Source organism: Bidens hawaiensis, unplaced genomic scaffold (assembly GCF_021521415.1).
Source record: "Bidens hawaiensis isolate Kalapana, Puna unplaced genomic scaffold, B.hawaiensis_p1.1 tig00039045_1, whole genome shotgun sequence".
Lineage (NCBI taxonomy): Eukaryota > Viridiplantae > Streptophyta > Magnoliopsida > Asterales > Asteraceae > Bidens > Bidens hawaiensis.
In genome coordinates this window covers 18781-40392 of record NW_027496864.1, presented here as the reverse complement: position 1 = coordinate 40392, position 21612 = coordinate 18781, and the positions used below count along the sequence as shown (strand labels likewise).

The 21612-nt window shown below is 31.4% G+C and overlaps 2 protein-coding genes across 3 annotated transcripts; both read right to left on the bottom strand.

The window, feature by feature from the left end:
- Positions 1-768: 768 nt before the first annotated feature.
- Positions 769-4367, bottom strand: LOC143590896 (secretory carrier-associated membrane protein 3-like). 2 transcript variants are annotated; one of them, XR_013145572.1, is made up of 9 exons: positions 4114-4367; positions 3305-3409; positions 2654-2716; positions 2514-2547; positions 1917-2039; positions 1767-1829; positions 1593-1686; positions 1183-1521; positions 769-1107 (listed from the first exon to the last, which is right to left on the bottom strand). XR_013145572.1 is itself a non-coding variant. In XM_077071247.1 (8 exons), exons 1-8 carry the CDS (start codon positions 4171-4173, stop codon positions 1443-1445), a joined length of 621 nt encoding a protein of 206 aa, XP_076927362.1. In that variant the 5' UTR covers positions 4174-4367; the 3' UTR covers positions 769-1442. The 2 variants fall into 2 exon arrangements, 1 of the variants encoding a protein (XP_076927362.1); XM_077071247.1 differs by having other exon boundaries at positions 769-1521.
- Positions 4368-15450: 11083 nt separating this feature from the next.
- Positions 15451-20841, bottom strand: LOC143590895 (uncharacterized). The gene is made up of 15 exons (XM_077071246.1): positions 20732-20841; positions 20533-20634; positions 20393-20428; positions 20193-20303; positions 20013-20096; positions 19263-19381; positions 18066-18167; positions 17870-17986; positions 17734-17799; positions 17560-17626; positions 16812-16865; positions 16598-16687; positions 16485-16511; positions 16348-16377; positions 15451-15753 (listed from the first exon to the last, which is right to left on the bottom strand). Exons 1-15 carry the CDS (start codon positions 20786-20788, stop codon positions 15637-15639), a joined length of 1179 nt encoding a protein of 392 aa, XP_076927361.1. The 5' UTR covers positions 20789-20841; the 3' UTR covers positions 15451-15636.
- Between the last annotated feature and the right edge of the window lie 771 nt (positions 20842-21612).

Sequence of the window (21612 nt, the reverse complement as noted above, 5' to 3'; positions counted from 1 at the left end):
TTTGTATTAAGAAACGGCACCGGAGAGAAAGTGAAGATTTGAACGGAAGACTGCAGAGTTTGAAATTTGAAAATACATTTTTAATCGGGTTTTATTGTATTGGGTCTTTGGGTGTTTGAATTATCCAATATTGTTTACGATAGTGGGCGTATAGGATTGTCTTTTGCTATTGGGTTACCCTAGGTAGCCGGACTTTATTCGTTGGTCACTAAAAAAAAAGAATAATAAATGATATTTCGTTACTTTATTAATTTCATTTTTTTAACGAACAACGAATAAAGTCGGGAAAGTCGGGCTATTTGGGGTAACACCATGGTAAAAGGTGACCCATGCGTGTGGATCGCAGACAGTGCTGGATAGCCCAAGCTCATCACGTTTAGTTCTGGAGAAAACTCATTGTTCGAAAACCCGTTGCGTAAAACCGGTTGGGATCATATTTGAACTATGTCATTGTATGATATTATTTCTCATCACCAATATGTAAACCTGCTTATGTATTTTAGCAGGGTCTCTCTAATTAAAGTTGCATAAATATTCATGCTCTTAAAATTTCCTTTTAATGAATACAAATAATTCAAAATGTATAAATCAAATACCTTTCCACTAAATTATGGGCTTTAACTAAATAAAAATTTCAAATGCTTTTTAAGGTTTTAAATACAACTATAAGATTTGTATGAGGGTAACGTTGAAACCCTGCTTCAATATATTTATTTGTATTCAAAGGTTGTGACTAGACAAATATAAAATGAATGCATATCGACATGATATGCTGCTAGAATGTCTAACAAACAAGCCAAAAAAATATATCTTTTTTACATCCGTAACCAATAAGCTATAACTATAAACTATCAGCAAATAAGTTTTCTTATAAGAACACATGTTACTAGTTTTTTTATAATAAGCAATCAACGAACCCTTAATCAGAATAATAATCTTGTAGTTGAGAGTTGATATGCGACTGCTTATTATTGCTCAAAGGTCAATTGATGCAGCTGCGGTAGTTGCTTTGCCATTGCCTCGAAATACTCGATAAACTTGTTGCATGACCCATATGCTTAGAACAAACTCCAATGCAAAGAAACCGAATCCGATGAAGCTCATAATCTACAACGTAAAATCACCCCTTAACAATAATATTAAATGTTAAAGTTTGTTAATTGATTGGATTTTCAAGTTTACCCCAAGTGCGGGATGTTTACTCATGAAGTTCAATGCATTGAAGAATCCACTATAACAATAATAACAAATTATTTAAACAAGTTTTATTTGTTTTATGAAAGTAAAGAAACAATGAAAACGTTAAAAGCAAAATGAGCATACCTGAAATGTAATCCGACAAATGTAATACTAGGACCAACAGCCGCAAAGCCAAATAACACAATGTGGTTCTGTTTCATGAGTTCAAAGTGATTTGGGCAAAATTATAATAATAAAAAAAGTTATAAAAAAAAGAAAGAAAGAAAAGTACTAACCATATAGTTGAAGAAAAAACAACCAAAGTTCATACCATTATTTTTCCTAGAGAATTAGGAGAAATTTAAGGAAATGTTCGTCTCAATAAATAAATAAATAGTTATCATTATGAATACCTGAAAGCACGATAGAGTGGACGGTACCAAAAGTAAAAAGCTCCAGGAGGACCCAATAAGAAGTAGATGACCGAGAAGAATATGAAAACTCCCGCTAGATCGATTAAGTAATCATAAATTAGTTAACGGGTTAGTGTGTGTGTCTATATATATGTGTGTATATTAAACACGAACCTTCGTCACTCACAAATATTGCTATACTTGTGATAAGATTCCAGAAAAGTGAAATCGGCACTCCTGATGAACCCACGTATTTAATCATACTTAATTTTAGTTTAATCATAACTTTATAAGGGTAACAAAAAATTAAGGCTGGTAGAGTACCTAATAATGTTGCATAGGCAACATATTGTGTTCTTTGAAGGTGGATTGGTATGTCTCCAGCAATATCATGATGAACCAATGGGTAAAATGGAGGCCAATTCTTAAGTCTCATGTCACCAGCAGCTACCCAAATTAAAAATAATAATAATATCAACAATAGGTAAGATTAATATGCAAGATTCCGGTCATTCTCACTTCGGTGAGGTGGTAAGATGGTTAAAGTGTATAATATGATGTCAATTGTTCAATCCATATAAAATGTAATATTTAGTTGTTAAATAAAGTAAGCAATATTATGTTATTAATGTGATAAACTTGATCTCTAAATAACGTATTTGGTTTAAATTTCTTTTCTATTTCAGGGTAAAACCAAGGACATGTTTAGGTTGAGAGGCGGTACTCACTTAACTCCGATAAAAAAATTTAATATTTTTACTCTTGTATTCAGTGTTGTAAAAATTACTATTAGACAATGACACTCTATTTAAAGTGACGGCTTATGATGATATCATTAACTCATTAAGAACAACTTTCTGAATCCGTTACTGAATATTGAAAATGAAGATTAGACATTCAAAGAAAAAGCCAAGAACATACTTTTTGATAGGGCCTCTTCTTTTCTTCTAAGGATCTGTGTATAAATAGATGGTTGATGTAAAAAGTAATAAATACATAATTAAACTTAATTTTCATGATTCTGAAAGCTAAAAGTAATTTAAAACATATAATTTTATTACCTCTTCCCTCTTGTTCAATTCGGCTTCCTTAGCTTCCAACTCTTTTTGCTTCTTTATTAATTTCTAATTAAATTCAAACAGACTTTAACTCACAAGATAAATAAAAATTTAATGTAAATTTTGAAATAAAGGGCTATATATTAGTTTTTCTTTCTCACAAATGATTTATAAATTATTGTTAGTTAAAAAAAATTGAAGATGTTTTATGTTAGATTTGAATATACTCTTTGTTACGAAATTGCATATGCTTGTTACCTTTTCAATAATAAACGTATGTGGGTACGCCACCACAGTCTACACATACATTTAGTATATAATGACGAATTGTTAAAAAAAAGTAACATAGCGTACAAAATTTTAAAAGTAAAAGTGTCGATTCGCAAACCGATCAGTTTAACCCAGACATAACCCTTTAAGCTAAATGTGTTTGTAGGTTTCACCCGAAAGTGATTAAAACATGTTTAGACTAAGCCACATGAATCTCATGTTACTTTGTTATCGTGTTTTCACATAAGACTTCACACACCTAGAAAAGATATAAATAACGAATTTGATATATATGAGGCAAAGTAATTGTGTAAATATTATGAGTCATTGAAACTATAAATTCAGTTTGGTTAAATATTAAATAATATAGAGAAGTTAAATTACCGCAGGTGTATCAAGAGAATTGTTAGCTGCGGCAACATGACCATAAACTGGAGGTTCGGGACCAAGAGTCGTTAGCCGTGAGTTTCGCTGGACCCCGTGATGGTTCTGTACGTAATCCATTTTCAAATTATTATTTTATTGGCACAATAAAGTAGTTAAGTATTAAATATTAATCATTCTTCAAAAGGAAAAAAAATAGTAAAATATCAAAACTTATATAATACGAAACTATATGTAGAAAAAAAACTATTTTTAAAAATATAAATGTGGCGTAATTTTTTATAATTAAGTTTTGTATTCCACTTTTTCTAAATGTTTCTTAAACATAATTTATAACAGATCGTCTATTTCGGAGTAAATTAAACTGCTTTGTAAACAAAATTGTGTAATAAGTTATAAACACAAAAACTATATATCTTTGGTTTTATGTTTTATAATAAATTATATCACATGTTAATTTTTTTTATAGAAAAAGTCTATCTTACCTAGAATTTTCTTTGTAGTGGTTAATTTATATATAGATGTTCAAATTTATTCATAAATTTTATATTTTAAGAAAATCATATTTTAAAAAATGGTTTATTATAATTATCTATTATTGATTATAGAAACAAAATATTTTTAAAAAAAAAACTTTTCTAGCACAAGTTAACAAGCTATTCTAAGATTAATAATATCATCAATTTATCATAATTTAAATTTAACAAAAAAAAGTCCCAAACATCAATATATGATTTAAGATGCCTAATTCAATTTGTTGTTGAAGCTTGGAAATATGGATGAAAGAGAGAGAGAGCATGCATACGTACAGAAAAAGGATTAATATCATCGTCATGAGCAAATGGATTCTGATCATGATGGCCAGCCATTGCGCGCTAAAGTTTTCAAATCGATCAGAACCAAAGTAATATCCCACTGTTGTAGATCTTCAAATTCGTTGGTCAATACGAGGAAGAAGAAGAAGAAGATGAAGCGAATAAAACGAAAGATGGATGAGTGTTTATATATCGGATTATTTGTTTATGCATTGTTTTACTTTTGGTTTTAATAATATTTGAGCCTTGATTGTTACAATTGCAGGGACGGCACTTTGCCTACAAACTTTGTCTTTATGGTAAACAAATACCATAAATACATCTTGTTAACAACGACCTTAAACTTATATGTTTGGTGTGTATATATGGTTTCTACATTTAATTTGTCATTTGACTCATTTTACAAACGTTATACATCTTTAGGTACGAGGTGCATGTCATTTCATTTTTAACTTACCTACTTGTTTTTAGCAAAAGAATTTCACTTTTTCCTTTTATGCAATGTAATTGTAGTAGAAAATTTATATTCTTCATTAGACGTATCAAAAGAAACAAAGTCAGCATTGAAAGAGTTTGTAAAGGTAATATGCCTATACATTCATGTACAATGTGTTTTTTACAATATATAAGCATTCATAGATTTCAAAAGAATAAATAGAGTTAAGTGCATAGATGATCCATGTTGTTTGGTTTAAGTAACATTTTTGGGTACTAAGGCTCAGCACTTACAGGTTTGGGGTTTTGATTTGTAACAAGTTTGGGAACTAAGACTAACTCTCCTTAAGTTTTCTAGCTAAGTTAATGGCATTTTATCATTTCACATACGGTAGACGTACTACATTTGTACGTAACTTAAAAAAAAACAATTGATTGACAAAAGGTCAAATTAAAAAACCCAAATCATGTCGGCATTTAGGTTTCTTATCCAGCGTTTTTTTTTGGGCTGTTGATGTTCTTGATTAGGGTTTATTGAGATTGGGGTTTTTTTGTAGCCGGATATCTAGGATGAATATATTATTATATTGAGGGTATTCTGGTCATTTTACACGGACTTAACTGTAAATTCTAACGATGTTAGCGGGTAAGGATCACCGTAGTTACAAAACTCATACATCTGGACCACCTTAGTAATAAGTTTATAAGTATCAGGATCAAGTTTTGTAATTAGTTAAGTTTGGGGATCAAGCGTGAAATATTCGCAAACCTCAAGGACCAACCATGCAGTTAGCTCTTAAAAATCTTAATAATATCACAAAAAAGTTTTCCAGAAATGCGATTTGTTAGGCAATGTTAGTGAAACCCGAGCGTTAAAACCCAAGAAATAAATTCGTCAAATCAACATATGAAATTAAAGATTAACATATAAAAAGATCAAATATTTAAATCGATGTTTATTTGGCAGGTATAACTCAAGCGTTGATAAAACCCAAGTGTAATTGGTCAAGGGCGTTGAGGTGGTGAGTCAGCGCGTATTCAGTCGGTTTCAATTATGTTCGTTCGAAACTAAAACAAAAAAAATTATAAAAAATGAGATGGGCCAATGGGGTGGTGTCGTTCGGTAAACCCCGAGTGTTGATGTGTTGAGTCTACGCGAATTTGGTCGGTTACATTTCGTTCGTTACAGTACTAGACTTAAAACACACAAATTGGTGTGGCCCAATAAGGTGTCGCAACTTGACCTAATGAGAGCTTTACGACACCAAAATCCCCTTTTAATATATACTAGGTAGAAAACTCGTCGCGTTGCGGCGGCGAGACACGAATTAAGTTGGTATCGGTTAAGTTCATTACACCAAGACTAAATAAAAATGCGTTACAAATTAAGTTTATAAACTCTCAAAAGAGTACCAGAACACATACAACTTATAATCAAAGTGACACAATTTAGTCGCCACCGATTAGATTCGAGTCGGTATATGATTTAAACCTTAAAAATAAATTTATAGACGCCCAAAATAGTATTGAAATTCGTATAGCCTATGATACAAAAAAATAACATATTTAACCGACATTTATGCGAGCGGTATTGTTGCGTTTGTTACAGTGTCGAAACTAAATCCAAAAACTAATTTCGTCAAGTTAACATAAATAAGGCATGGGCTTCGCCTCGGCGACTTAAAGCAAATATATTCGGTAGGTTCATAACATATAATTATCGTATTAAAAAAACAAACTTTTATACATAAATAGATAATTTAGCCAAGTGACTGGATTAAGGAAAAAAAACATTAATATAACAAATTAACAACACTTAAAACATTAATTCACAAAAAAAAAATACATGACTCTAAAGGATTTGAACTCAGGCATATAAGTATTAAAAAGGTTAGAAAACCAAACCTTGGCCATCAGACTAAACATGCAATTTGGTCATTAATTTAACTTAACTTTATAAAAGTCAAGCGACGGCTTCTTAAAACTATTTTGTGGCACAGTCGGTTGATATTTATCTAACTATATAATATATAATTATTAATTATTAATATTAATTTATTAATTACCTATGACTTCTTCTCCTATAGGCATAAAATCAGTCGTTGTTTCAAATCTAACGTAACACACGAGTTCTAAACACTCATTTGAAAAAATAGTTATATTTTGGTTAAATTATTGTGAGTGTTTGAGAAAAAAAGATTAGTGAATACTTAGCTAAGTGAGATAATAATAGTTTTTGTTAGTTACGTACATTAGAGCATTCCCGATCAATTCCATACCATATATTTATATACTAGCTTTTGAACCCGTGTAATATACAAGAATTTTCAATTAATAAGAACTTCTAAAATTTGTTATTTGAAATAAATATACAAAATTAAAAAGAAAAATAAATTAAAAAAATATTACAAACGATAACCAGTTTAGAGTCTTAAATTTACAAATTTGAAAAAATCTCTTTATATACAACATTTGTAGTATTATCACATGTATTCCCTTCATCATCCAATATCAATAGTTTTAGACCACGTCTGCTGGTTACTCTGTAGGACGCTTTATTACAGGCACGCTCCATAATCTTATGACTCGGCCTTGAAGTGTGAAATTCAAGTTATTAATGTTCAAGTTTTTTGAACATGGTGATATTTGTTGAAGAAACCACGCTGAGAATAAAAATAAATATTAGTGTCTTTGGTAAATTTGATTTAAAATATGAAAAAAAAACCTAACCAACACATACGGTTTGTTATTAGAATTTGAAATAAACACAAATATATACTACTAAGGTAGTAGGGTTGGTCAAGATTAGAAAGACAAGATGAGTGTACATATTTAACGTGAACATAAAATAAGAAATACTAACCTTAAAGCCATTGTTATGATAAGTGTGTTTGCTATGAGGTAGAAGAAGATTTAGAATGGAAGAATTATTGATGTAAAATGATCTTTTTTATAATGTGTTTATGACACAATGGTTGATAAGGAATGTTTGAATTCTGAAAATCAGATGGCGTGACATAAGTTGTTTATTTTGGAAAGTTGTTTTAATATAATAGTGGGTTTTAGATATTTCGGGAAGTTGTTTCATCTTAATATTAATTCCAAGCTTTCCTATTTTCTAATATTTAATCTCTTTAAACCATAATATCTATGGGTCATGAGTTATATGGTATGAACCATTGAAAACTACTTTCCTTATTATATGCTTTTTCAATTTTTAAATCATCTTTTCATTTTAAATCGAGTTTAGGAAATATAAAAGTTGATCAAATCTTCTTTCCATTTAAAAACAACTTTAGAAAATATAAAAATTGATCAAATCGTAGAATGCATTATGCACAAATCAAAAGTTGAAAAACATTTATTTTGAAAAACATGTATATTTATTAGTTTTCAATGATTTCATTATCTAATTGATTTCATTTATTTATTGGTTACATATTTTGGAAAGTTATTTTAATATAATAGTGGGTTTTAGATATTTTGGAAAGTTGTTTCATCTTAATATTAATTTCTAGCTTTCATATTTTTTAATATTTAATCTCATTAAACCATAATATCCATGAGTCATGAGTTATATGGTATGAACCATTGAAAACTGCTTTCCTTATTATATGCTATTTCAATTCTTAAATCATTTTTTCATTTAAAAGCGAGTTTAGGAAATATAAAAGTTGACCAAATCTTGTTTCCATTTAAAAACAACTTTAGAAAATATAAAAATTGATCAAATCGTAGAGCATTCTGTACAACTCAAAAGTTGAAAAACATGTATGTTGAATAACATGTATGTTTATTTAACATTCAAATGATAGAAAATATAAAAACAACTTTAATTTTGTATGTTTATTTCAAATAACGGAATTCATTAACTTTTATCATTTGAAAATTCACGTGTATTACACGGGTTTAAAAGCTAGTATAAGAATAAATATAAAAATTAATGTGAGAGGTAAGAATTACTATAGACGAAATTATTATGTTTTAATCTAAATATATACGGTTTCAATTTGAGGACTAAATTTAAGGGCTTTATATATTGTCAAATCCCTTAAATTTGTAACATTTGTTTGAAAAAAAGTAAACTACAGTAAAAAAAATTATTCTAGAGGTTAGTTAAAAAAACTTAAAGTAGTATGACAGTGGGGCTAAGCGGTGTTGATAATAGCTCTTGTGCTAGATAACTCAACTTCATATCTTTCTTTAGGTGCTACAACATATAAGGACCAAATATTAATCAAACGAACGATGTAAATTTTAGGTAAGTAAATAAAAACTTACATATAGAACGGTGGAATATATGTTCATCCCTTCTAAACTATAAGAAGAAGCCAACCGAGCACCTCTAAAGGCACGCTCAACTTCTATATGATCAACCAGTTCAAAATGAATGATTAAAAACCTCTAAGCAAATTTAGATTTTGAACTTTAGATCTAATTAGGACCATTGAGAAAATTACAATGTCTCCTGGGAAGGCATCAATCTGGAAGATAACACATAATTGGTTACAATTATCATAACAAATATACACTCTAGGAAAATAAATTAACTTACAGGATTAAAGCCTTTAACTTGTTACTTATCAAGTTTCATATTTTCTTGTATGATTTTCATATTTTTTGCTCTATGCTCTGCCAAAGAATTCATATTCTCCTAAACAAAAAAGAATGATCGGTTTTGCACAAATTAGAGATGGTCAAACCGACTAAACGTTTAAGGCTTTTAGAAAAACTAATAGACCTGACTTTAGTTCATCAACTTCAAGACTCAATAAGAATTTCAAACATAAACACATGCTATATTTTACATTAATGATTTACCTTTTTAGGCCAAACAAACTAAATTTTGTAACATCAAAGTTTGATTTTTCAAGAAAATAAATCAAATATTAATACGAAAACTTGTGTGAAAACTCAGTCTTTATATAAAATAATTCTTTATATATATTTTATAATACATACAGATTCAAGTATTGTTACCAAATAAAATGGGTATAAGAAATACTAAGCTATCGTTGAATTCGTCTTACCTGATATATCGCCGCTTGGTTAGATATTCATTGTCGGCTGATGCATAGAGACCAAGGTGAAATCGCCATAGTGAAGATGAAATCAATATGTTCACTCAAATCACTTTGATAATATAAAACCCTAAATCGAAACCTCATAGAAAACGTTATTGTGAGAATGAAGATTAGAAAATAATAGGAAATAATGAATATCAAAACCCAGATTCAATCATTATAAGAAACTAAATGATATCACAAACGATTCCTTACCTGGTGAATCGGATCTTGTTAGACGAATTCTGAATAAAAAAAAAAAAAGAGGTGATAGTGAGAAGAAGAGAACGCTGACAATGAAACCCTAACTGGATGATTGGGTTGTAAACGTAAATTAAATTAAAGTCAAAAAGTCAATAATATTCAAAATCCATGGGTCAAAAAAATTAAACCCATAACCCATGGGTAACATGGATTAAGGAGATTGAAGATTATAAGTTAAGATTAATTTGGTTATGAAACATCAGCATTTAGTATTTTTGTTTATTAGTATTGTTAGACTAGTTTGATCCTCCCGTGTTACGGGAGTTTATTTAAAGTTTTGTTTTAATCGTTTTGCTATTTTATGATTATTTATTTTATTTTTTAACGCAGTTCTGTTTTAATTTAATACATATATATTAGTTTGTTATTATATTTTTTAACGTTTGGGTTTTATCAGTTGAGATGTTTAGGTTTTTTTTATGTTTTTAACGAACAAACATAAACGAACACGAGCATGTTGATTTTTTTAAATGTACAAACATGAACACAAATATTTGTCTAACGAAAAAAAGGGCATTCATGTAGTTGACAATGGTGGGTAGTATCGGAAGTTAACCGACGATAGAGATGATAGACCAGCAACGGAGAACATGTGAAAATTATTATTTGATGATTAAGGGGTTATTTTACAAATAAATGAGATGTTATAACCCGTTTAAGGTTATCCGGGTTTGGTGAGGCCCATGACCCATGAAAATTATTGTTTGATTATGAAATAGTTTTACAAATAAATGAGATGTTATAACTCATTTAAAGACTATCCGGGTTTGGTGAGACTCATACTCGCGAATTCGGGTCAAATGCATAATAGGTCACCATTTATAAATCAAGCAATCTAATGGCTCTAGAGAATTGGGGGAACAACCTGAGAGCGACACCTAGGATTTTATGGTAGACAATTATATAGATAGTTAGATATTATATAACTATGTAAAAAATCACTGTATTTTTTCTTTTCTTTTCATTTAAATAATACATTGTATACCTTTATCATTATATTTTCTTCTTCATTCACTCATAACCAATTTCAAAAAATAGTAAAAAATTATACGGTATGAACGTTTTCCCATTTAACGTTTTCTATCTCTTCTACTCACGATCGTGGATTTTTTGAAAACGGGTTAAAAATGCTTGTACACGTGTTCCTGTGACACCTACTACCCTAATAATTTATAAAAATAAAAAGTTTGATGAAACATAGTCCACCTGTATACCTACTACCTACACCAATATAACTTTATTAACTCCAAAAAGTCTTCCATGTCCTACATATCTGCTTAACAATCACACTAAACATATACATAAAAACCAAATGGAGAATTCAAACTCTTATACCATCATCAACATCCTGCGATCCAAGTCCTTGTCATGGATATTCATCGCCGATCACCGCAATCCATGGCGATCAGCACTCTCATGGACCACCTTTTTCCTCTTATCTTTTGCAGTTCCACTTTTCTCCCACTTTGGTTTTCAACGTCCCGTTTATCACCCAAACTACTTCCGCCCCTTCGACTGGATCGTTCAAGTCTCTCTCACTTTGTTATCCACGCTTTCGTTCGTTAGTTTGTGGCGGTTTACTAGGAAGTATGGCCTCCGAAGGTTTTTGTTTCTGGATAAGCTGGACAGCGTTGGTGGTCAAGTTAGACAAAGGTATTCACAGGAGGTTCATGTATGTTTCTCTGCGTTCCTATATATTTTTTTACTTTTATATATATGTTTTTTTTGTTGTTACCCCTTTGTTTTAGGTTTAGATCATGTAGGTAATAATAATAATAATAATAATTTCATGATTGTAAAATATCTGCCCGTAAACAACTCATCTTATATGAGTTTAAAAATATCGTTCAGTTTACAATTAAATAATTTTATATAATTTTTATTAATGAACCATAAATAATGCAAACATTAAAAATTAGTGAATTTGTACTTTATTTTGTTAACCAAGGATAGAGAAATTGAAAGCATGTTTACGGGTATGGTTTGGGTAAACAGGAATAAATGTTATGAGTAATTTGTAAAGTTTTTTAAGGCATGTATAATGGGACATTATATAGGCGGTTAAAGCCCTCACACCATCCCTATGACATTACGGGACAGTATATAGGCATGGGCGTTTATATAATAAAGCTTATATGTGTCTAGAAGTGGTAATGATTGAAGGGACATTAATTGACATTATGCTTTTACTAAAAAAAAGTGATGACGATGTGACGGAAAATGCCCATTAAAAGACATTAACTATTACTCATGGCCTGGAGGTAGTAATATACCCCTCTCATTCGGGTTTTGGGCTAGTTACCTAAGGGCGCTAGCTAGATCGACTGTTAATATTTAGTGTTAGGAGTGAAAATTGAAACAATAATGAAAGCTGAGGGCATTGAACTCTCTTAGAGCTTGACCATAAGTGTCTCACGGGATTAATGGTGAATACAACAAGACTTTTTGGTTGTTTAAAAGTTTCAATTTTAGGTCCAAAAGAGGACAATCACATGTTGTTTTGTTTTGTTTTGTTTTGTTTAGTCTATATGGATGTGAAAGTTACCTTAGGATGTAATAAACATCTTATTCAATTCTTTCCAAACTATTGTTTAGTCTATATGGATGTGAAAGTTACCTTAGGATGTAATAAACATCTTATTCAATTCTTTCCAAACTAACATATACACAAAATTTACCTTATGCAGAGATCTACAATGCTCCTATGTGCTTTCATCCTCCCATGTTTTCTTTGTGACATTATTTACAACATATGGTGGTTCACCTCGGGAGGGACCCACATACCCTACATCTACAACCTCTACTTTAGTCATGCAATGGCATGCCTTATGCACGTGACTTCTTGGTTATACCGCATATCAATGTTCTTGCTTGTTTGTGTTCTTTTCAAACTCACATGTTCGCTACAAATACTTAGGCTGGAAGATTTTGCCCAAGTGTTTAACAAATTGTCTGATGTGGGCCCCATATTGGTCCAACACCTCGCAATCAAGCGAAACCTTCGCGTTATAAGTCATAGGTTTCGAGCGTTTATTTTATTGACATTATTACTTGTGACAATGAGTCAATTTGCTTCTCTGCTTGTTACAACCGTGGATGGCGCGGTTGTAAATATATCTACGACCGGAGAACTCGCGGTAATCCCTTTCTCTCGCTCTCTCTCTCTCTCTCTATTTTGATTAATATATGGAAACAATTATTAAACGGATTGCATTATTTGATAATATTCTAATTATGTTAATTGTGTATTATTTATAAATATTGAGTTATTTAACGAGAACCCAAACATGATACGAGCCTGAAAATCATGTCAGGCAGGTGAATTGAACATAAAAGTAAATATCAAATTTTCCTTTTAATATAAACTTTTAAAATTTTGGCATAAAGTACCATGTTATTTTAAGTTACAACAATAAAACACATTTTAAAAAAGATAATAAACAGGTCAACCTGACTAACCCGTTTATCTAACGTGTTCACGAGTTGCAAATTTAAATAAAAAAAGCACTAATGTGTACAAAACAATAACGTTTAGTTTATAAAATTTGAAGTTAATTTTCTTTTAAATTTATAACACTAAAACACATTTCAATTAATATAAATAAAAAAATAAACACGTTAAACAAGTCAACCTGCAAACTCGTTAAGTCAACCCAAACCCACCCGTTTTTCTAAAGTGTTCACGGGTCCAACCTGAAACTGACTGGCAAATATCGTATAATGTTCAGGTCGTGTTATAAGTTATAACCTAGTCCAGCCCAGTTGACTTATAAATTTTGACTTTCGGTGTAGTTATGCTCGATTACACTCGTGTTTGGTCTATACATATGCCAACGTAGTGCAGCGAAGATCACACACAAAGCTCAATCATTAACAAGTTTGGTCACCAAATGGCACATGTGTGCCACCGTGGACTCGTTTGTTGATATGACCACCATTGATGAAAATCCAATGGCTAATATTACTCCACAGGTGGTTGACCACCATTCAGAAAATGAGGTTGGAGATGGTGATGATGAACTAGACAATACAAACTTCATTCCAGTTTATAAGCACACAATTTCATACCAGCAAAGACAAGCTTTAGGTAAGTTTTTATTTTTTCAATTAATGCATGTCTATTTTGATGGATAATGAAATATGATTATTGAAGATGATCGATCGATTGTATGTGTTGTAGTGACGTATTTTGAGAATAATGAAACTGGGATCACGGTGTATGGGTTCATGTTAGACAGGACATCTATAAACACGGTCTTTGCAATTCAGTTGTCTCTTGCGCTTTGGCTGTTCGATAAGACAATCGGCTTTGGCTGACATTGAACTTAATTGATATTAAACAACCAATTTTTTTTTCTTTTGATTACTTCTTTCATTATATAGAAACATAGATATTACATCAATGTGCTATGAATTTTGTAACATTACCGTACAAAAATGTAGATAAGAGTAGATGGAGTTTAAGACAATAGGTAATGTAAATGCAACCTTTAGTATTTGTACATTATGCAATTATGTAGTCTTATAAATAGCGGAAATGCCTTTAGGCATATTTAGGCTAAAGGAATTATATGCAAAAATACATTATGTTATATTCTCGTATTTGCAATATATACAAGCGGTATCACCTAACTTCATACCCGTGAAAAATTTTAAAGTTAATTTCACACTCAATATGAAAATATCCAACATGCATGATCAACTCCATTTTACACAAAATCAATTACATTATATATTATTAGCCCTGCTTGCGGTGCGCACATATGATGTATATATGTGTGAACCCTCGGGTGGGCAAAAGTGAAATTGCGCTAATTTTGACGTTATTTTACTAATCTCGTGAAAATAACGTTAAAAGTGACGGACGGTTAATCAGGCATCATGTAGTGGCCTTGATAGCCGAAAGACAAGGGTACATGCACCGATCAGCCGGTGTCCCGATGATTGAGTGCTATGTGCCTTATGTCCAAGGCTTGATGCAAAACTACTATCGAGTCGGGAGTCTCACCGGAAGCAGCCTATCTATCCTTATGGGGTAGAGGTAAGGCTGTCTACATCTTACCCTGCTCAGACCCTACCATAGCTTTGCTCATCATCATCGTACTCAGTATATCCCACCAATAGCAAAGCTATGGTAGGGTCTGAGGAGGGTAAGATGTAGACAGCCTTACCTCTACCCCATGGGGATAGAGAGGCTGCTTCCGGTGAGACCCCCGGCTCGATAGTAGTTTTCCATCAAGCCTTGGACATATTACATAAGGCACATAGCACTCAATCATCGGGACGCCGGCTGATTGGTGCATGTACCATTGTCTTTCGGCTATCAACGCCACCACATGATGCCTGATTAACCTTCCATCACTTTTAACGTTATTTTCACAAAATTAGTAAAATAACGTCAAAATTAGTTCAATTTTACTTTTGCCCACCCGAGGGTTCACACATATATACATTATATGCGCGCACCGCAAGCAGGGCACTACCATAGCTTTGCTATTGGTGGGATATACTAAGTACGACGACGACGATGATGAAATGTATACAAAGATCTAGAAAGTTAACATTTACTATTCAATAAACCTCAAAAGAGTCCTTTAATGTTCAAACCATGAGTTGATGATGATAACAAATGGACTTCACAATGATCTAGTGATTTCATGTGAAATATAAATATAGTAAAACAAGAATGTTATATAACCGACACGACTAACCTAAACGAATCACACGGTCAAAACTAACACCCGAGTCATAGACCCTAGGTTTGTATTTGTCTTCGTCTATAGAATGGATCCACCCACCATGCGTCCTCTTTCACGGCCTTTTCCCATCGTTTTTTAAATATTTGAAGCTCGGTTGTTGATTGTCTCCTTATCTGCCATCATATTAGTCGGTTTTGATTATTCGTATTACTAACTTGTCAAACGAGTCACACCAAAGTGTATTCAAATGCATAACAAGCTGCTAAGTGCTAACTCGCAGTCATTAGGAAAAAAAGTTGGATCACGTTGATACTTGGTAATAATATATTTTTGTAATCACTTAAAAAGTGTTGGTGGGTTGGCTAGGCCTGACCCAACCCCAACGAATTTATTATTCATGCCTACGATAACGCAAATGATCTAAAGAAAAAAAAGGTTAAAACTTAAAAATATATCTAGCAATGTTTTCATAACCGGACTGATCGTCCAGTGGTCTGACCGGTTTCAAAAATCGGATGATACCATAATAAATTCAAAAACCGGATCTCTTCATAACTAAAAGTTACAAACCTTGAGAAACCTTAACTCTAGTCATTTTATTCATTTATTTTATATTTAAAAGAAAAAATGAATCCATTCCGCTTTGGTTAACCGGTTCAAATACACTTGACCGGACCGGTCATATAGCCGGTTCTGGGTCCGTCCATCTGACCGGTCCGGTTCTAAAAACATTGACATTTACAGTATTAGAGAATTTAATTGTTCACCTCAGCTCGAACATCAACAGCAGGATGTTTCTGATCACACAAAGCCAGTGAAACCATTAGTATAAACAAAACAAACCAACAAATCTGGAAGACAAAACATAAAAATCATCATAACGAAAAAAAATAAAAAAGAATACCTTTGATAACTCCACATTAGTAGAGGTCTGCAGAAAACCATAATTTAACTGTCAACTGATAGAACCAGGGGAAAGTAAACAGTTAACCTAACTGATAGAACCAAATGAATAACCTTTTTAGCAGAAGCCCCGCCTAACGTTTGTATTCCTTGATGCACGATATATTCACTATCAACAACTCCCACCTTCTTCGACCGGTCCCCCTTCAGAATGTTATTGTTATCAGTATTACAACAATCAATATTTCCAGAGTACTGATATGTAATATTTCAGGAAATCTATACTAATTGTAAACATAATTAAAAACCATAAATTTAAAATCATCACCTGTGCACAATAACCAAGTTTCATATCCATTCCCCATCCATGAACAAGGTCATTCTGAAAGTAAATTTAATAAAGCTTATCAATTTCAAACAATTTTACAAAAAAAAAAAAATAAATAAAGAAGAAAACGTGCGAGTACTACAAAAAACCAAATTACTTTATATTTTTCTCACAAAAGTGTCACTTAACAATTTTTTGTACATAAAACTCATTATAATTTCTGTTTTTCTCTCGTTAAAGTCCCTTTACAAACTTTTACAGTTTTGCACATAAAAAATCAACATACTTTCTACTTTTATCATAAAAGTCCCTTAAGTAGAATTTGGAAAACAAAATATCTATTATTTATGATCGGATGAAAATATAAAAGCATTATTTGACAATTTACATTGTAGTAGCTATGGAAATCATATGTTTATAACTTTTAACCATTTTAAATTTATACAAACCATTTTTATATGTTTTTAGTTTTTTTATTTATTTTATATTTAGTTGCGTTATCCGCCGTCCGCGCTCATGTATGTTTTTGAAAAATTTATTTGTTATTATCAACTTATTGAATAAAAAAAAATGGAAAAAGATAGCTAAACATTGAATAGACTTTGACTTGCCACGTGTCCAATTTAAAACATTAATTCATTTCAGTTATTTTCTAGCGTGGTCTTAATAAAAAATACACTAAAACATATCAATTTCTGACAATTTTACGAAAAATATAAAAAAGAATAAGAAAAAAAATAAGGGCTACCTGAATAAGATGCCAAGCACAATGCCATGCAGCTCTTGAGAAAACCGGGACCATTCCTTCTACAAATCTTCATATTTAAAGAAACATATAAAAACGCTATATCAAAATTTAATCGACAAACAGTAAAAAATGAAGTGATAGAAAATATTATTGTGTGTATATATGCTACTTTACCCAGAACACGGTGGACCCTCACTATCATCTGAGCATTTCACACTGCCTCTGCTGTCATACACTCTCCTGTAAAGCAAAATATGAAATTACAAGTTTACAACTCAAAACAGAAGATTAAAAGGTTCGAAATATTCACCTATGAAACTTATTCATTCTGTTTCGAATTGTGATCCGATGATGTATATCAGTTGAATTTGGATCTAGCGCTGGCTGTGATATTTCTAGTCCTTCTGCTTTAACAAGATTCAAATACCTGCAAATATGAACACCAAAAATTGGTCAGTGGTTAGTCAACTGAGAGAATATAAAATGTTGGTGATAGTTAAAGCTACCTTCTGGGATTAAAATGCTGCACGCCTAAGTCTTCGTCCCAGAGAAATATATAATCATAAATAGACACGGCCGCCGGATGAAGAAATCGTTTAGCAAACCACCTATGATGTTATTAAATATACTAATTAGGGGTGTAAACCAACTACTTGAGATCGGTTCACTAAAAAGCTGATCCCAAGCTTCTTATGCCAAAGCTTGACTCATCTTCCGAGCCAAATTGAGCTTATTATTTATACAAATATAACAATTTTATTGTACATGATAATATTATATATAATACAAATAACTAAATAATAAGTATAATGTTAAATTTATATAAAGTTATAATTATATATAGGGAGAGGTTCATTACAAAAATGAATTGCTGCGAGAACAAAAAGAACAACTTAAATCATTACATTTATTCTATCAATTGCTTATATTTAAAAAAAAACATCTGTTAGATACAAATTTCTATGTTATGTACATAAAAAGTCATTAAACTAATTTGCTCATTACCCATTTATAAACGTTTACCTACACTTATGTTATGCAGGTTCTTACACCTACACATGATTTACTTTCCTGCACATAACCTAAGCATTTGTAGGTTTTATAATTAAACAAATTTGTTTATTTATTTATATCTAGAATGTTAGAAGAGATGAATAAACATTGCATTTCAACCACCTTTTTATATTTCAAAAATTTTTAAATTGAATAAAAGAATGGTTTATGTTGTTCTTTCTGTTCTTGCAAAAATATGTCTTCGGCGTAGAACCCACCTATGTGTGTGTGTGTGTGTGTGTGTCATATGTAATTAAATAAAAAAAACAAATAAATATGAATGAACTGAGCTCGAGCTCAAGCTTTAGACAGAAGCTCGAAACAAACCGAATTCAAGCATAAGTGACTGTGGGCTTGGCTCGACTCCTTTACACTCATAATAATAACAATTAGACAATTGCTTGTAACAAAAAAATAATTGTGATTTGTAGTAGTTATTTGACCATAGGTAAAGACTTAATAACCAAAAAAAAAACAGTGATTGAAAAAATGAGACAGAGGTGGAAAACAAGCAGTTTGGGTAACATGCCAAAATGGATCGAGTCAAAACACAAACATGTAAGTTCATGTGTAGGTCAAAACGAGCCAGAATTGACCGGTCAAATCTTTTGCTCATTCTATTTTATCTTGTAAATGATTAATGACCTTACCACTTTGTTTGGTTCTGAGCTACAATGTGTATTACTTTGTAATGCCAATCAAGATCCCTCCATCCATCGACTTTTCCATCATAATGGAATAATATAACCGTAAAGTTTTCTTTGAGAAACTGTAAAGTCAAATGTTAGCCAACATGATTCACATATTAAAGTATCAAAAGGTATACTAAACATCATAGGAATATTGGATTTTAATAATCCCTATTAAATGGTATTGGCCGATAATAATCCCTATTCGTTTTATCGCCACTGGCGGTCCGAAATTCAAAAAAGTTGGCCCCCAATGGTCCCCTGTTAAAAATGACTTAACGGCATTATAGTTTTTTTCTGAATTTCAAACCAATGTTTTAGGGCTTTTGATCGTTAGGAGGGTACGAGTTGATTGGTGTAAAACTTAGCTCGAAACAATGATCAAAACGACTCGATTTTTGTTAACTGTAAGTTCAAACACCCGAATTGAAGCATTGTTTCGTCATTTTGAAGCACTATTTTTAACTAAGTTTTACATCAATCGACACGTATACTCCTAACGAATAAAAGCCCTAAAACAATGGTTTGAAATTCAGAAAAAACTATAACGCCGTTAAGTCATTTTTAACGGGGGACCATTAGGGGCCAACTTTTTTGAATTTGGGACCGCCAGTGACGATAAAACGAATAGGGATTATTATCGGCCAATATCATTTAATAGGGATTATTAAAATCCAATATTCCAACATCATATACCAACAATTAGTGTACCTTTTGGACAATTGTATTAACATTACGCTTTTGTTTAAGACCCACCGGAACCGCGAGTAAATTATGTGAACTTGATTCATCACCCTTCAATATATAATAATTGCCATATTAAGCAATAGCTTACAAAACAAGCAAAACAAAGATATTAATAACAGTCCAAAGTCAGAGTTTGAGTCTAACCTTTGACTTTGAACTACTTGTTGACCATAAAGGCTTTAACTCCAAGTCAGATTTAGTTTCAATAATACCGTGAGGTAAACCTTTTAAACTGGTAGAAGCTATAGCATAGTCCTAAGCATTCAGATAATATTATTAAGTCACAACTTGATTTTCAAAATGTTAATTCTTTTCATAATGTTTGATTGGTTTTTAATATCTACCTTTGACGAATAGAGTGGGTCAAATCTTGAGTCCAGCTGATAAGACAAATCAGAAAAGGATTTGTGTTAGTGAAAAAACAAACTGTTACAATAAGTTTTGAAAAAAATATTAACACAATTAGAACTAATGCAGTGTTTACTTCTGTTTGGAGATACTGATAATTTGTGGTTCTATACACAATATACAGCATTATGATAAATACAACTCCCATGAACGGTCTCATCTTCATCCCATAACGTCCCTGCGTGTATAAATAATATTCCTTAAACATTCTCAATAATGTAAACTAACAGAAATTGTCTTCAAAAGATGACCGACTACAATCACAAAAAGTTTACCCAATCAAAATGGAGGTGTCTTTTCAATAGATTCCTCCATGGTTTAGCGTCTCTCATCAACAACTTGTGTTATATATATGTTTTCATACCACACTGCAACAACTATTTTAACATATCAATAACTCACTTAGAAAGCAAAACAATTATCATAGGGAATGGATATAAGATAATTGTAAACACTAAAACATAAAGCCCACCCTGTTTGATAAATTGTTACCATTAACAAATCAATAATCTTGATGAAAAAGAGCAATAGATACAAATTTATCTACACTTATCTACACAAATTCAAGTCAGAATTAGCATAACATTCAAATTTGAACTGCACAAAACAGATCATCAACCATGTAGTAACTTCATCTTAGTTTTCAATGTAAGAAATTAGGGGTGTGCATGCAACCGAAAGAAAAACCTATGGCTTGGTTTTACGTTTTTGTAAAAACCAATCTTACGGTTCGGTTTTGGTTTTGCATGTAACAGAAACCGAAAAAGCTGAACTGAATTTAAAGATTTTCATTTGTTTACATTTTATTGTAAGAATGTAGTAAATATGTAAGTCAAATATTTTAGCCCAAATGTATAATATTCAATTGATTAAATATTTAACAAAATGATTTAGGCCCATATTCATTATTTTTGGTCAAACGTTTTTTTTTCTCAGCCCAAAAATTTCTAGCTCAAATGACAAAACCGAATTGAACCCTAACAGAAACCCAAAAAACCAAAACCAATCGTTTTCCAAAAACTCAAAAACCGAAGTGTGCTTCCCAATAAGAAATGGTGAGTTTGACATTAAAATTCAAACCCACAAAATATATTTTATACCAATCTAAACAAAAACAGCTTATTAACAACAATTAGGTTTAAAAAAAAAAGTTTTA

Excerpts from the sequence above, each read along its gene's own strand:
- LOC143590895 (XM_077071246.1), bottom strand. The coding sequence starts at position 20,788 with ATGAGAGACGCTAAACCATGGAGGAATCTATTGAAAAGACACCTCCAT. Across the intron at positions 20,097-20,192 it reads CAAGTAGTTCAAAGTCAAAG|GGTGATGAATCAAGTTCACA; the intron begins GTTAGACTCAAA and ends TATATATTGAAG. Across the intron at positions 16,688-16,811 it reads AACTTGGTTATTGTGCACAG|GGGGACCGGTCGAAGAAGGT; the intron begins GTGATGATTTTA and ends AACATTCTGAAG.
- LOC143590896 (XM_077071247.1), bottom strand. The coding sequence starts at position 4,173 with ATGGCTGGCCATCATGATCAGAATCCATTTGCTCATGACGATGATATT. Across the intron at positions 2,548-2,653 it reads AATTGAACAAGAGGGAAGAG|ATCCTTAGAAGAAAAGAAGA; the intron begins GTAATAAAATTA and ends ATTTATACACAG. Across the intron at positions 1,830-1,916 it reads TGCCTATGCAACATTATTAG|GAGTGCCGATTTCACTTTTC; the intron begins GTACTCTACCAG and ends TGGGTTCATCAG.